This window comes from Mercenaria mercenaria, chromosome 15 (assembly GCF_021730395.1).
Source record: "Mercenaria mercenaria strain notata chromosome 15, MADL_Memer_1, whole genome shotgun sequence".
In the NCBI taxonomy this organism is placed as follows: Eukaryota; Metazoa; Mollusca; class Bivalvia; order Venerida; family Veneridae; genus Mercenaria; species Mercenaria mercenaria.
In genome coordinates, this window is record NC_069375.1 from 23100121 (window position 1) to 23114645 (window position 14525).

General features: G+C 33.8%; 1 protein-coding gene across 1 annotated transcript in view; it reads right to left on the reverse strand.

The window, feature by feature from the left end:
- Positions 1–14525, reverse strand: part of LOC123547975 (uncharacterized) — a 51267-nt gene that overhangs the window by 29363 nt on the left and 7379 nt on the right. The window contains exon 3 of the mRNA XM_053524127.1: positions 9975–10085. Coding sequence (XP_053380102.1) covers positions 9975–10085 — 111 coding nt within the window. The remainder of the gene's footprint in view (positions 1–9974; positions 10086–14525) is intronic.

Here is a 14525-nt window from a genome sequence, read left to right on the forward strand (position 1 = left end):
CAACATTTTTGTTTTTGTCGTGTTAAGCGACCTGTGGAGTTTCCACTTTTTCCATTTTAGTCATTATGTTCAGAAAGTTGATATTAAGAATATGTCTTCTGACAGCTCTAGTAGATAATCTTGCCTCTGACACGACACCTCCATCTACTACTTCTAGTTCGTTTGAGGATCTTGGTTTGAGTATTGATATTGAGAAACTATCAGTTGCTTTGTGTACCCCAGGTTCTTGGTAACTGAAAACACATTTTTCCATGGTTGTAATAATCAATTGAAACACCAAATCGTCCACGGAGTTGCAGATTCCTCCGGAAATGTTCGAAGAAGTACGCCAGTATCTCCGAGAAATATTTGATAGCAGTGACATTAGAAAGAGCAATAGCCCCTTTTCATCCCATGTTGTTTTGGTATGAAGAAAGATGATTTGCTTCATTTCTGTTTAGACTATCGAATACTAAATTCCAGATCGTGAAAGATGCATACTCGCTGTCTATATTCGACACGGTTGACCTTCTAATAGGTTCCAAATTCTTTTCCAAACTGGACCTGGGTTTAGATCACTCGCAGGTCGAGATGGAAGAAGAATCGAATTCAAACACTGCTGTCTCAGTTGTCATGGTGTCAACCTTCGTCGATTGGACCGAAAAGCATTTACCCTAAGTCCCCGACATAGCTAAGATTATTTCCATCCTGGGATCAGGTCCGTGATCCTGGGTAAAATGTCTTATTAATAACTCAGTCTTTACTCTAGTTGAAACCCTACAACTCCGTTTTCCACCAGCAAGACCAGACACAATAGGCGTTCACCAGAAGGCTACTAGTGTAGGTTATAAGACGAAAGATTGTATACTTTATAGAAGAGTATTTGTTTTATATGATTCTTGCGTATTATTTAAGAAAGAAAATTTTTTTTTTCGATGTTCATGCGAAATGAATGACAGAATAGGATCGGTAAATCTATGAATCGCGTTAGCGATTCATGTTTAATTTGCCGATCCTATTCTGTCGTTCATTTCGTATGAACACCGAAAAAAAATAGTTTAATTTCTTATATTCACATTATATTCCCTTTCCATTTGTAAACAATATAATATTATGAATTGCATATAATTTGTAGCATTTAACATTTAAATCAGCTTCCCGGCCATTCTGTTCACCAGACGGAACAACTGCGACGTCATCTAAGGAACGTTCTCCCTGACTATATGCGGACATCGTCAAAACAGCGGTCGGTTATCACAAAGCAGCGATAACGTAAATTTCGCGCCTTTCCTTTAACTGTTCATTCAAAATGAACATCAAAGGTTTCAATTGGAAAGAATAGGGCGAATGTAAATATATCATAATATTGCAATTCTGATGTAGAACCCATCGCTGCATGAAGTATTTAACACTATATAGGCCAAATTTGAAACTCTACCAGTGGAGTTTTCCATTGTACTTTTTTAAAAAAAAATATTTAATTCTAAAAATATTTTGTACAAATATTTGTCTTTTAAATGCCAATGCGATACATATATTTGTTTGATGTTAGATGCAAAATTACTGGAGCGCGTCGTACTTTATTGTTTTAAGCAATTTTGCATGTTAAACATGAAGACATTGACCTATTTTGTAAAACATAAGTAGACTTTTATGTAAAATTTTTTTGGTTGACAATTTTATTGCAATTTTGTCCTACAATGGTCTGAAGCTTATGACGAAAACCACTGGACCGTGACAATTGTATTTATTGCTTATATGCACGTGTTCATTTGTAAATATTAAAAAATACTTTTTTAAAGAATATGCAAATGATAGCCAATAAGACGTTCATATGAAATAAGGTAAAGCGTCAAAGCAAGCTTGACGATTTTGTTACAAAGAAGCCATTCACTACTCAAAAGAAAGTAAATGGAGATTCGTAAGAAAGTATTCAAATAGGTTAGAAGGGTTTATTCGCCTCCGCTACTATTTTTTATGTACAAATAACAATGCATAACATATTTCATCAGCATTTCAAGCCTTTCACTTTCTGCGAGACTATCCTTGTCTTAAAGGTCTGTCTTTAGGCAATCAAGAAATACCAGAAAAATATGGGGTTGACCATAATGCAGTGAAAACATGATCACGTGACTGAGACACGTGATGAAAACGCTAATATCACGTAGGTATACATCAGGAAATCCTACTTTCACTTTCATTTTACACAACAGCTTCGGCTCAAATTTTGAAGCATATAACTTAGCTTAAAATCATCCGCAGACATTCCTCTTTGCAATCAAGAATTGACAAAGCTTATATCTGGCATGAAAATGGCCTATACTAGGCGGGAAAATTGCACTGTATATTAAAATAAAATAGACTACATTCGAGTGGACCAAGGATGCATATCCAGCGAATTACTATCTTCATGCCAAATAAGGAACGAAGGTAATAATTTGCCAATTAAGCCAAAAAAGTAGTCCATATCAGTATATAATGCTATTTTCCCGCCTAGTAAAGGTCATTTTCATGCCAGATATGAGCTGTATTAATACTTTATTTTAAAGAAGAATGTCTGTGGATGATTTAAAGCTACGTAACGTTATATTCTTCCAAGTTTGTGTAGAACCCGCTGGATAGAATGAAAGTGAATGTATGTACCTGCCGATGTCTTCCTTTGCAATATTATTGTTTTTATCATGTATCTCAGTCACGTGACCATGGTTTCATTGCATTATGGAAAATCCAATATTTTTTTTATTTTTTTATTGTCTATAGACAAACCTTTAAGACAATGACTATCTCGCAAAACGTGAAAGGCTGGAAATGCCGACAAAAAGATGCTATGCACTGTCATTTTACATTGAAAATAGTAGCGGAGACATTCAGTACATTTTAACCTAAAAAGAAATACTTCGTGAAAATTGCTTTAACTCATGTAAAACTAGTATTTTCTTATCAGCATTTTATTATAAACACCATTTTAAGAAAAAGATGGTATGTCATTTTCATATTTAATGCAAAATTGAGACTGTTTTCCAGCAATTAGGCTTAATTCGGATTTTTAAGGTGTTCCCCGTACCTTGGGTTCGCATCAAGGATAGAAATCGACTTCTTTTCTAGTACTTACAGCTGACCATTGAAAAGTAAAGAAATAAGAAAAGTAAGATTATAACCGTTCTATCAAACTTTTGCAAAACAGCTGATAATCGGCTTATGTACATTATTTATTGTAACCAAAATTTTAATGATTTTTAAACCTTTGACATTTCTGTTTTTCCAATTCCTTTCTAGAATTTTCTTTGAAAAAAATGTTACATTTTTGTTTCATCTAGCTGGAAACCTCTCTTTAGGGACTTAAAATTGATAAGTAACTTTGAGCAACCTGTTGACGTTCTCTCTTCACTACAAGAAAAACACTCTCTCGCCAACAGCTGTGCCTCGTTATCTTCCATTGAAAGTCTTAGAATCCATCAAAGGTATAAAAGTTTTTACGTTACTCGAGCTCCCTGTTAAATACTAAATTAAATGCATTCTTCTGCCGCGTTCTGTGTATCTTTATCAATTTCGTTTTGTCGCGTTGGCGTGCGTACCAATACAACAAACAAAATGTTTAAAATTTTGTTATGGTGTGTTGGCGTGTGTACCAGAACGACACAAAGAAACGTGTTTTATAAACCGCACGCAAGCTAACGCAACATCACGAAACATTCTAAACTAGCCACCATAGATGAATCAACGGCAGGCAGCCTTTAAACCTGACGACATGCTGAACTTATTACGTATAAGAATTAAAACATCAAGCAAAATATTTGACGACGAGTTTCAGATGTTATCATCGACGAAATGAAATTTGTTTAAACGGGCTGAATACAAAAAGACAAGTTTTAAATAAAAAGGTATACATCAGTTGACATTTTCGCGGCAATGGTTTTTCGTATGTATTAATCAGGGTTTTATAAGTGACGATAAAATGTGAAGAACATGATAATGTTAATAAGTGCAAGGGCCATAATGCCCCTCTAATCACCTGACTACTCGTTTGGCCGCCCGCTTTGCTCAGTAGGTAAGAGCGTTGGTCTACGGATCGCGGGGTCGCGAGTTCGATCTTCGGGCGGGGCGTATGCTCTCCGTGACTATTTGATAAACGACATTGTGTCTGAAATCATTAGTCCTCCACCTCTGATTCATGTGGGAAAGTTGGCAGTTACTTGCGGAGAACAGGTTTGTACTGGTACAGAATCCAGGAACACTGAATAGGTTAACTGCCCGCCGTCATATGACTGAAATACTGTTGAAAAACGGCGTTAAACCCAAAACAAACAAACAAAGACTACTCGTTTTGTAGATTTTTATAAACTCTTCTTTTTAAATTTAGTTCAATATTATGAATATATGCATGTATGGAGACAAATTGGAGTTATGCTTTGAGGCGGGCAGACAACATATGTCTCATTTTCAAATGAGTCCTATACAATTGGTTAAAACAATATGACATCAAAGCAAAGTAATACCATGAGAACTGAACAAAGGATACCGCATTCTTTATATAAGATAATAATTGGTTAAAGTTATAATACTGGCCAGATAAGATTACGTAGTGAAAGTAATAGGAATGTCATTTTTCTAAAGCAACGCATAAAACATCCGTTCACGAAGACATTGGCTGGATAAATTGACTTGTAAATTGATAGATTCCACTGATGGAGACGGATATAAAAAAATGTTACTTTCGGTTTCAGTGACACAACCGCCATCATTCGGATACATCCGTAACTACGCTAAAGGAAGTGGCTAATCGTACGGTCCCGTATGAATAGTGAAATAAACCGCAGGTGGCTATTCGTACGGCAGTTTTGTATTACATTGTACTGCAGTCATTCAACTGTTATGTTTTCAACCGATTTCTTTACTTTTCTTTACTTTTCAGTCGCACATAAACAGGAAATGATTTCGAATATAGAAAAAGGCTAATTTTATGTCTGCGTGCAATATTGTTGTCATCGTATGACACATATACAATAAGTGTGAATAATAAAAATGTCTTCTATAGAAGTTCACATCATCGTTTGAATATCATGTAATATGCTTACTTTTTCTTTCATATTTCGGTTGATAAACTGGAACTAATTATTGACAATAATAAGTCTTCTCTCTCTCTCTCTCTCCCTCTCTCTCTCTCTCTCTCTCTATCTATCTCCTCTCTCTCCCCCACTGAAAACTAGAGACGCTGCTAAATATCTGAGCGTCACACTAAGTAAATACATGTATCTCATTTGGTCAGAATATGTTGATAACATCACATCAAAAGCAAACAATTCACTAAGATTCATCAGAAGGGGAAAAAAACAAAACAAAACAAAACAAAAAACAAACAAAAAAACAGGAAAGTAAAAGAAACAGCTTACAACACAATGTCCGCCCACAGCTTAAACACTGCTCCTCTATAAAAATGAGACTGAAATTTACATGTCTTCACTTGGTACCGGCAGTGTTCCACAAGATTGGAGGACGGCTATCGTTGTCCCTGTATACATAAAGGGCCCACGAAGCAAAGCCAGCAATCACAAACCTGTTCTCTTACTTGCAATTGCTTCCAACTGATGGGGCATGTTTTAGTATCAAATATTATTAATCATCTAGATAATAAAATTTGCTTAATTCCTTCCAACATGGCTTCCGCTCAAAGCACAGTTGTGAATCTCAATTGTTAAATTTTAGTCAAGAATTTTTGATTACCTTGAAGCTAGTAAATAGACAGACCTAATAGTAATGGACTTTATCAAATCGTTTGACAAGACAAAGTCGATCACAATCGTCTGGTCTACAAGCTATTTCAATTAGGTATATATAGAAAAACATCCATGTGGATTAAATATTTCCTTTAAATACGAACACAAAAGGCCTTCAATCAGATATACAACATTTGGTATCAGGGGTACCACAAGGGAATGTCCTTAGGCCTTGCCTTTTCTTAACATATCAGTCACCTGTCAGGCTCACTTAAAAGCACCGTAAGACTCGTTGTTGATGATACAGTAGTTTATCTCACTATAAATATCATGCATGATTGTGAGACTCTCTAGCAGCACCTCCATAATTTAGAGCTTTGGAAAAAGACCCAGTCAAAGGAGTTGAATTTCGATAAAGCGAAGTGATTAGGGTATATTAAAGGAAATAAAAAAAACATTGCTTTTCGCTATAAGCTACATATCCATGAATTTAAAACTATAAAAATTCTTAATATTTAGGCAAACCAGCAGTGTTAGATCCCAAAAAAAAAAAACCAAGACCCTAAAATACATGAAAAGAAATTATCAAACAGATAATAAATGTACAAATCTAAGAAACTCCGTATAAAACATGTTCAACCATAATTGGAATATTGCTCAACTGTTTGGCATTCAACAATCTCTAACATATGGAATTGAAAGAGTACGAAAGGCTGCCGCCAGATATGTTAAAATCAACTATGTCTGTAGATGAAGCATCACAGAAATGTTAACTGTACTGGCAAACGTTAGAAACAAGGAGAAATTTCACATCTCTACATCCCTGATTCTTTTATATAAAATCCGTCATTCGATTGTTTTTGGGGGTTTTTTTTGTTGTTGTTTTTTTGTAGATCACCAGTACCGGCTAGACTCTGAGGACCTTCACTTTTATATTCCCTCCTCTCGCACCAATTATCATAAGAACTCAGTTTTTCCCCAAGAACCACTAGACTCTGAAACAACCTACCATATCGTGTTAAATTTAGTTCTACCCTTAATGAGTTCCGGAGTGGCCTAGATTACTGATGTTCAAACCTGAAATATATGTTTTATCATCTTTTAACCTGTAACTTGTAAAATAATAGTGCTGATTTTGATATTGCACACTAATTTGTGTTTTCAATAAAGGCTTAATCATCAAAGTGTCGACCAGACAGTTTCCCAGTAACAGTCAGTCATTGACAATGGGGACTATCTAGTTCTGGCTAACATAACTTTACTGACACTGTTTTTATTTTCTGATGGTCGCATTCATTAGGTTACAGTCTTTCGTGAGAAACTCATGATGTCATGCAACAGTTCAGAGCACGTGGTTATTCTTGAAAATCAGTATCAAAATTTTACTTATTTATGAATTTAATTTAATCACATAAAATCTATAAAACAACATACAATTTCTTAGAAAATGTCAATAAATAACGATTCTCTACTGCCTATTGGTTTTTCAAAATGAAGAGTACCCTGATCGGGTGACAACAGCAATGACGGACAAAATATTGCAGACAGGGGTACCAATTTGAAACTTGTGTTCAAATTGTGTTGCATGGGTTATTTATGCCAGATCAAAAGGAAAATTGATTAGAAATATTGTATAGTAAAAGGTGAGTCCATTGCATTTGATAAAATTATAGCGTGACAGACTTCTGGAACGATTCCTGGTCAGGTGTCAGTACGGGATTCATTTAAGCTCAGAGATCCGTAAAAGCATATTATATAAACATCTCTGAGCTGAACTTTTAGCTAGGGACTACTGTGCAGATGTAGACAAATTGATTGTGAAACGTACGGGACCGTAATACGAGCCACGCTAAATGATTGTTAATCTATTTTAAGAAACAAAACAACAACATGTCTAGCACATTCGTATCGCATTTTCTGGTAAACTGCCTTTCCTTTTATTTAACAACAGGCTTAATTTTATAACATTAATGTATTGTTTGTAGAAATGGCATCGAAAAGCAAAATATTTGTAAATTTCTGCATTTATCCGCCGTCTTTACACAAAATCCTATCACGACCGATCAGCCATTGTTGTTTTCGACGTATTTAAATTTTTGTCACGTGACACTGTTTTCGTTGGTTTACGGAATTCGGCGAAGCTTGGCGAGTGGATTAGTGACCAGCTGGTCATTAAATATTTCATGGTTTTATATCCATTCGTATCTCAACAATATTTGGCCATCGAGTCTAACTAACGGGCGAATTTGTTCATTAGACTGTTTTCTACAAATCTACAAAGTTATATGCTTTATTTTAACGGTGATTTTTAACAGGATTAACTTTAAATACTTGTGAATGTCAAAATGCAATTCTTCTCAAATGGCATTGACCTTTATTCTGTTGACAATAAGAAACACTAACACTGTGTTCTTAGAATATTAAAGTACTTGATATAGAAATTATTTGATATAAATGTATCTAATGTGTCATTTTTTTCAAAATTGGTGACATGACCTTTGACGTGGAATCAACAAAATAGGATTACGGCGGCTATAAGAAACCGTAAAATCATATTTCAAACGTAACAACGCGATTTCATTTTACGCAGAAACTTTTTGACATCTTCTTTTATAACAAGACATTTTAGACTTTGCGTTTGCGGATACTACAAAATTATCTTTGCCATTGACTCACGATTAACTTGAATTTAAAACGTCACGTGTATAATATTGTTTTATATAATTGTTAAATCATATTAACATCATGTCCTGCAAACGATAAGCCTACATTAAGGGAACATCTTAAAGTTTTTGTAATGATGACAAGCTTATGGCTAATAACTATGTTTATCACATGTTTGACGTCGCGGGAGTGTAATAACGCCATTAAATAAAAATGATAATACACTAGTGTAATAAAACTTTGAAGTCGACGTCGTTTATAGTATAGGAGATGTTGGTCAAATTGACTTGTTTATATAGTAAAAGAAAGTAGAATTTTTTATGTTTCGACAGGAAAGGCTAACATGTGATAAAAAGAATATACCATTTGTGACTTTCCACCTTGAATTTATCAAACTCGTTGAATAAAATTGATAACATGCTCGGCAGAGCCTCGCATTTTATTATTTAATTCAACTCGTTTAATAAATTTAGTATGAAAAGACACTCATATAATATCCTCTATTTATATAATCTATCGGCCTTTAGTCACATCTGACCTTGTTCTGAAGGTTTAAACCTGTTCTTGACCCTGAGGAAACACTGTTGAATATTTCTTTACTGTCAAATGAAATGATACTTACGCAAATTTAAACAACATTAAATAATGGTGCGGAAGGCAAGAAACTGATAAATGTGTTGGGATATTGACAGGTATAGACACGGACAGACAGACTGAAATATTGAACAAGAGCTCGTAGATCAAAAAATGACACCCCCTTGACCTTTGACCTCAAAATAAACAGGAGTCATTTGCTGGTCATGATCAAGTTTCCTATTAGGATTCGTGATCATATGCCTAAACGTTCTCAAGTTATCACTCGGAAACGGTTCAACTGTTCCGGGTCACTGTGTCTTTAACCCTTGACCTACTGATTTCAAACTCAACAGGGATCATCTGCTGGTCATGATCAACAATACTATTGCGTTTCGTGATCCTAGGTCCAAGCGTTCTCAAGTTATCGTCCGCAAACCGTTAAATGTTCCAGATCATTGTGACCTTTACCTTTGACCTACTGATCTCAAAATCTATAGAGGTCATCTGCGGATCATGGCCAACCACCTTACCAACTTTAATGATCCTAGGCCTCAGCATTATTGAGTTATCATCTTGAAACCGTAGACCTGTTCTTGGTCAATGTGACCTTGACCTTTGACCTACTGACCTCAAATCAGTAGGGTTACCTGCTGGTCATGATTAACCTTCCCATTAAGTTTCGTTATCCTAGGCCTAAGCGTTCTCAAGTAATCGTCCAGAAAATGTTTAAATGTTCCGGGTCACTGTGACCTTGACCTTTGACCTACTAAAGTCAAAATTAATAGGAGTCATTTGCGGGTCATGATAAACCACCATATAAAGTTTTGTGATCCTAGGCCCAAGTGTTCTCATGTTATTGTCCAAAAACCGTTTAAATGTTGCTGGTCACTGTGACCTTGACCTTTGGCCTACTAATCTCAAAATCAATAGAGGTCATCTCTTGTTACGGCCAACCTTCCAATCAACTTTCATGATCCTAGGCCTAAGCGTTCTTGAGTTATTATCTGGAAACCGATTGGTCAACATATAACTATAATTTACCTGTGCTTTGGACATCTGCTCCAACCAAACACCCCGCAGCTTGTATAGTAGGTGTCCGATTTATAGCAAGTATTTTTGTACGACTGTGTGCAATAGCCAGCGTAACCATCCCTAGAAGATACATTAAGTAAAGTTAAACTATGTTACAATATCCATATCCATCCACAACTATACATTTATTTGATTCAAACCGATTTAATAATAATTTATGCGCATATATTTTTGTTGATATGAAATAAAACAATACAACACTAACTATTCTTGCCAGAGAAAACATATACTATTTCTTTAACACTTAAACCAAGTGATTAAAGCTTAATAAGTTATCCGCAAGGATATTACAACTATTAAAGACATTATTGATGACTTGACAGAAATTTAACTACTGTATTCTTTGCCTCAGCTAACATTTGGACTCATGATACTCTTGAAAGTATCAAAATTTTTATCATTAATACCAGATTTTTATAGGAAGTGTCACGTCACATGATTCATAAATTTTTGTCAAGTATATATGTCGTTTAAGCCTCAAACACAAATGGGTAATCTCAGTAAATGTACACATGTCATATTAAAAAACTTGAGCATAACTCCTGACCAAAAGCAAGTTCTACTATTTTTTCTATCCGTTTCCTGTACCACTGCAGTTCTAGATTTATGTCAAGGTAGCTATTTCAAGTTTAATGCCGAGGACGTTATCGTTACGAAAAATATTATCAGCATCTGTAAATATTGAAAATTTGCTAATACCCAAAAGAATGTTGCCCAAATATGAAATGTAAGCAGACAATTAATTCGTCATATCTGAACAATGGCATTCCTTGTTTCTGAAAAATCGCAGGAAGTGAATTCCCGAAGATATCTCGACTTCCAAATAGGTGGGGGTGGGGGGGGGGGGGGGCGGCAATGAGGTCTACCATGCACCCATCCCTAGACTTTTTTTTTTCATAGGTACCAAATTGTTCGGCAGGACCAACTCTTTCAAAATAAAAAAAATGTTCTCATGAAAAAAACTCTTTTGAACAATGATTTCACTGTTTCCATGGCAACCGTTCTGTTTTTGGAAACAACCATATAGATGATAATCAGTCATATCTTGGTGATAAAACAATAAAAATGGTATCAAATTAGAGCTAGGACATTGACCTTTAGGTAGCAAATTTTTATGTTGATTAACTAATTTGCATATTCATGAATATTAATTAGAATGTTACAAAATGACAAAATTTTATTAGAAAATAATATTTTCTAAGTTTTAAATCAATTTAAATGTACAAAACAGATTTGATATGCTTAAATAGTATCTCGGTGTTTTTTAGATAGTATTTTGTAACTCTGATGGTATTTATTTTACTAAAAAATAGGTATATGTAGCTAATTTGCATAAAATGAAACGCTGCCACAAGCAAACTCTCAGGATACGAGAAATGAATAAATTAATATAATTAATTGTTGTCAATAAAATAACGCTTATGTGGGCTATATTGTTTAGAAATATAGTTTAAACATCTATCTGAAGGAGGAATCCGTATGTAACATACTTTACACATGTTACGCTACCATTTCAATAACCTTGTTTTATTACATCAATTATTTAGAAAATATATATGGTACAGTTTTGATCTGGTTTTACTGTCTCTAAGTGTATTCTAGAATAGTATTTTCTACGTTAGGTATTTTAGCTAATTTGCACATAACGAAACTATGCTAACACAGACATCTCTGGAAACGAGGTATAACTAAAACTGAACAAAATGATGAAATAAACTGTGATCAATAAACTGGTGATAATTTGAGCTGCATCATATGAAAATATAGTGTAAATACTTATTTGAAGGAGGAATCTGTTTCTGACATACTTTACACATGTTACGTTACCATTCCAGTAATGTTGTTTTATTGTATTGTTATTTTCTTTAAAAAAAAAATAGTATAGGAATATTTAGTTATCAAGTTATTAAATACTCTTATAAAATAATATAGTTCTATGCTTCTCAAGCAATGAGATTTTTTTCCATAACGGCACTTTGACATACGTTACCACTGTACTTTGTTATATTTAGAAGTATGTAGGAAGAAACCTGAATCATTGTTATCAATATTATGATATCATTGATTTGTTTAAATTTTTAAGTAGTAATTCTAACATTTTTTCTTTACTTTTGTCAACAAAGTAATCATCTGAAATATCATTACACTCTCAATGTTCCTTTTTCATTTTGAATTAATGTATCTATCAGTTTTATCATACTAAGTCTTATAACAATTTCTTAATTATGTTTTTCTTTTATTTGATTGTTTCAATATTGTTTTCAATAATCACATTTTACATTGATTATGTATTTTATGTATATATTCTGTATATATTAATTATGTACACATCCCTGCAAACAGCCATACACTGATAATAGGGTACAATTTGGGGCTGTCTTACATAGAAAATGTGTTTTTAATCAATATTTATCTTTGTTTTGTGTGATTGTGAAGTGTATCTATGCAGTCATTTATGTGAGAAATAAAGCATTTTGTCTTTGAAATTCAGAAACACATGCATTGTATTTAGATATTTATGTGCATACTAATAAAATATTCATGTGAACAATATTAAGTGGTTGAAAACCAAAATTGTTAAGAAAACAAATATTTAATGCTATTCAAAACTGCTAGAGAGCTACTGAGTGCCTTCTGAACGACACTTAAGAGTTGTTAAAAACATTTTGCAGATGCTTTGGAAGCAAAGTTTGCAGCCAAGTAAATAAATAGCAGACTCAGTTGGATCAAGTCTGTTTATGGGAGATAATGACATGAGAAACACACCTTACATCACCAAGCACCAGCTAAAACGGAATTCTGTTTAAGTAAACATGATCCAAAAAGACCAGAAAATCTAGCATCACTAGCGAAGACATTTTACAACCATGTGACTTACGATATTTTCACTTTAATGTTATCTACTATAGCATATTTGCTCTCTTGTTGGTTAGCTGTTCTGAATAATGTGTTGCTTTATAACATATTATTTATAAAATTGAAAGCAACTGACAAAAGAAGATCATAGGCTCTCCAGAATTCTATTTATTCTTTATGAATGACATTTGATTACACCTTGATTCTGAAGCATTTTATATCATGCTCTCAAGTCTCTTGCTAGACCAAGACAGGTCATGCCTTCATCATAGCCTCTATATACCAAATTCACTTGATAATCAAACTTTATTTGTTATGATTGATGCATAGTTTCTCTTAGTGTTTCTCTTGGTGCAATTTAGTCCTTGTCTGTACAGTTTAAAATATTAAAGAAACATTTTGTACATTCTGTCATTCTTGTAAATGTTTCAAAATGACTACAATAGTCTTCTTTATTTCATATCTGTCAAGTTTAACATATTTCTTATATCTTGATTCTAAATTCTAAACGTATTTTTTATAAAACTGGATTTTTGATTACAGGAAGACTGTACATTTCAACTGTATGATCATATGAATGCAAATATTATTGTGTGTTTTATTGAAACGGAATATTTCCATCTAAAATTATAGTTACATGGATGGTGCAATATATATTTTAGGCAATTTCTGAAATAACAGAAGAAAAATATCTTTAAAATTACCCCTAACAGTTTAGATCAATCAGTATATGACAATTATGGTTTCAATTTCTTCTGTCTGTTTTGGGTTTAACGCCGTTTTTCAACAGTATTTCAGTCATGTAACGACGGGCAGTTAACCTAACCAGTGTTCCTGGATTCTGTACCAGTACAAACCTGTTCTCCGCAAGTAATTGCCAACTTCCCCACATGAATCAGAGGTGGAGGACTAATGATTTCAGACACAGTGTCGTTTATCAAATAGTCACGGAGAACATACGCTCCGCCCGAGGATCTAACTCACGACCCCGCGATCCGTAGACCGACGCTCTACCTACTGAGCTAAGCGGGCGGGTCATTCAATTTCTTCTTCAATATCTTTTTAAAAAGCAATGGTAGTAGTAACGTAGACGTAGTAACGTATTTTAAAGTGTGTTACGGAAAAACATCTCACTGTCTGACAAGTAAAGAAACGTATTATACTCTTATAGCATAAAAAACTAATATTAATTTTGTGTCTGGAAAATTTTCTGAATAATTGATGCAATGAAACAAGGTTGTTGAAATGATAACGTAACATGTGTAATGTATGTTACATTATTATTCCTCCTTCAGTCAGTTAAGTGTTAACGCTATGTCTGCGAACATTATAGATCACATAAAAATCGTTATTTCACTGATAACAATTAATTATATCATTTTATTTTAGTTTTAGTGGTCTCAGAATTGTATTCGTTGTTTGTGGCACTGGTTTATTTTATGCAAATTAGCTAAGCACACCTAGTTTGGAGTAAAACAAATTACCAATTACCATAAGAGTAACAAAATAATATTATAGAAAACACCGAGAGACTTTAAGACCAGATCAAAACTGATTGGTACATCTAAATTGATTTTAAACTTAGAAAATGTTATTTTTTAACAAAATTTTATCATTTTGTAACATTTTCATTAATATCCATGA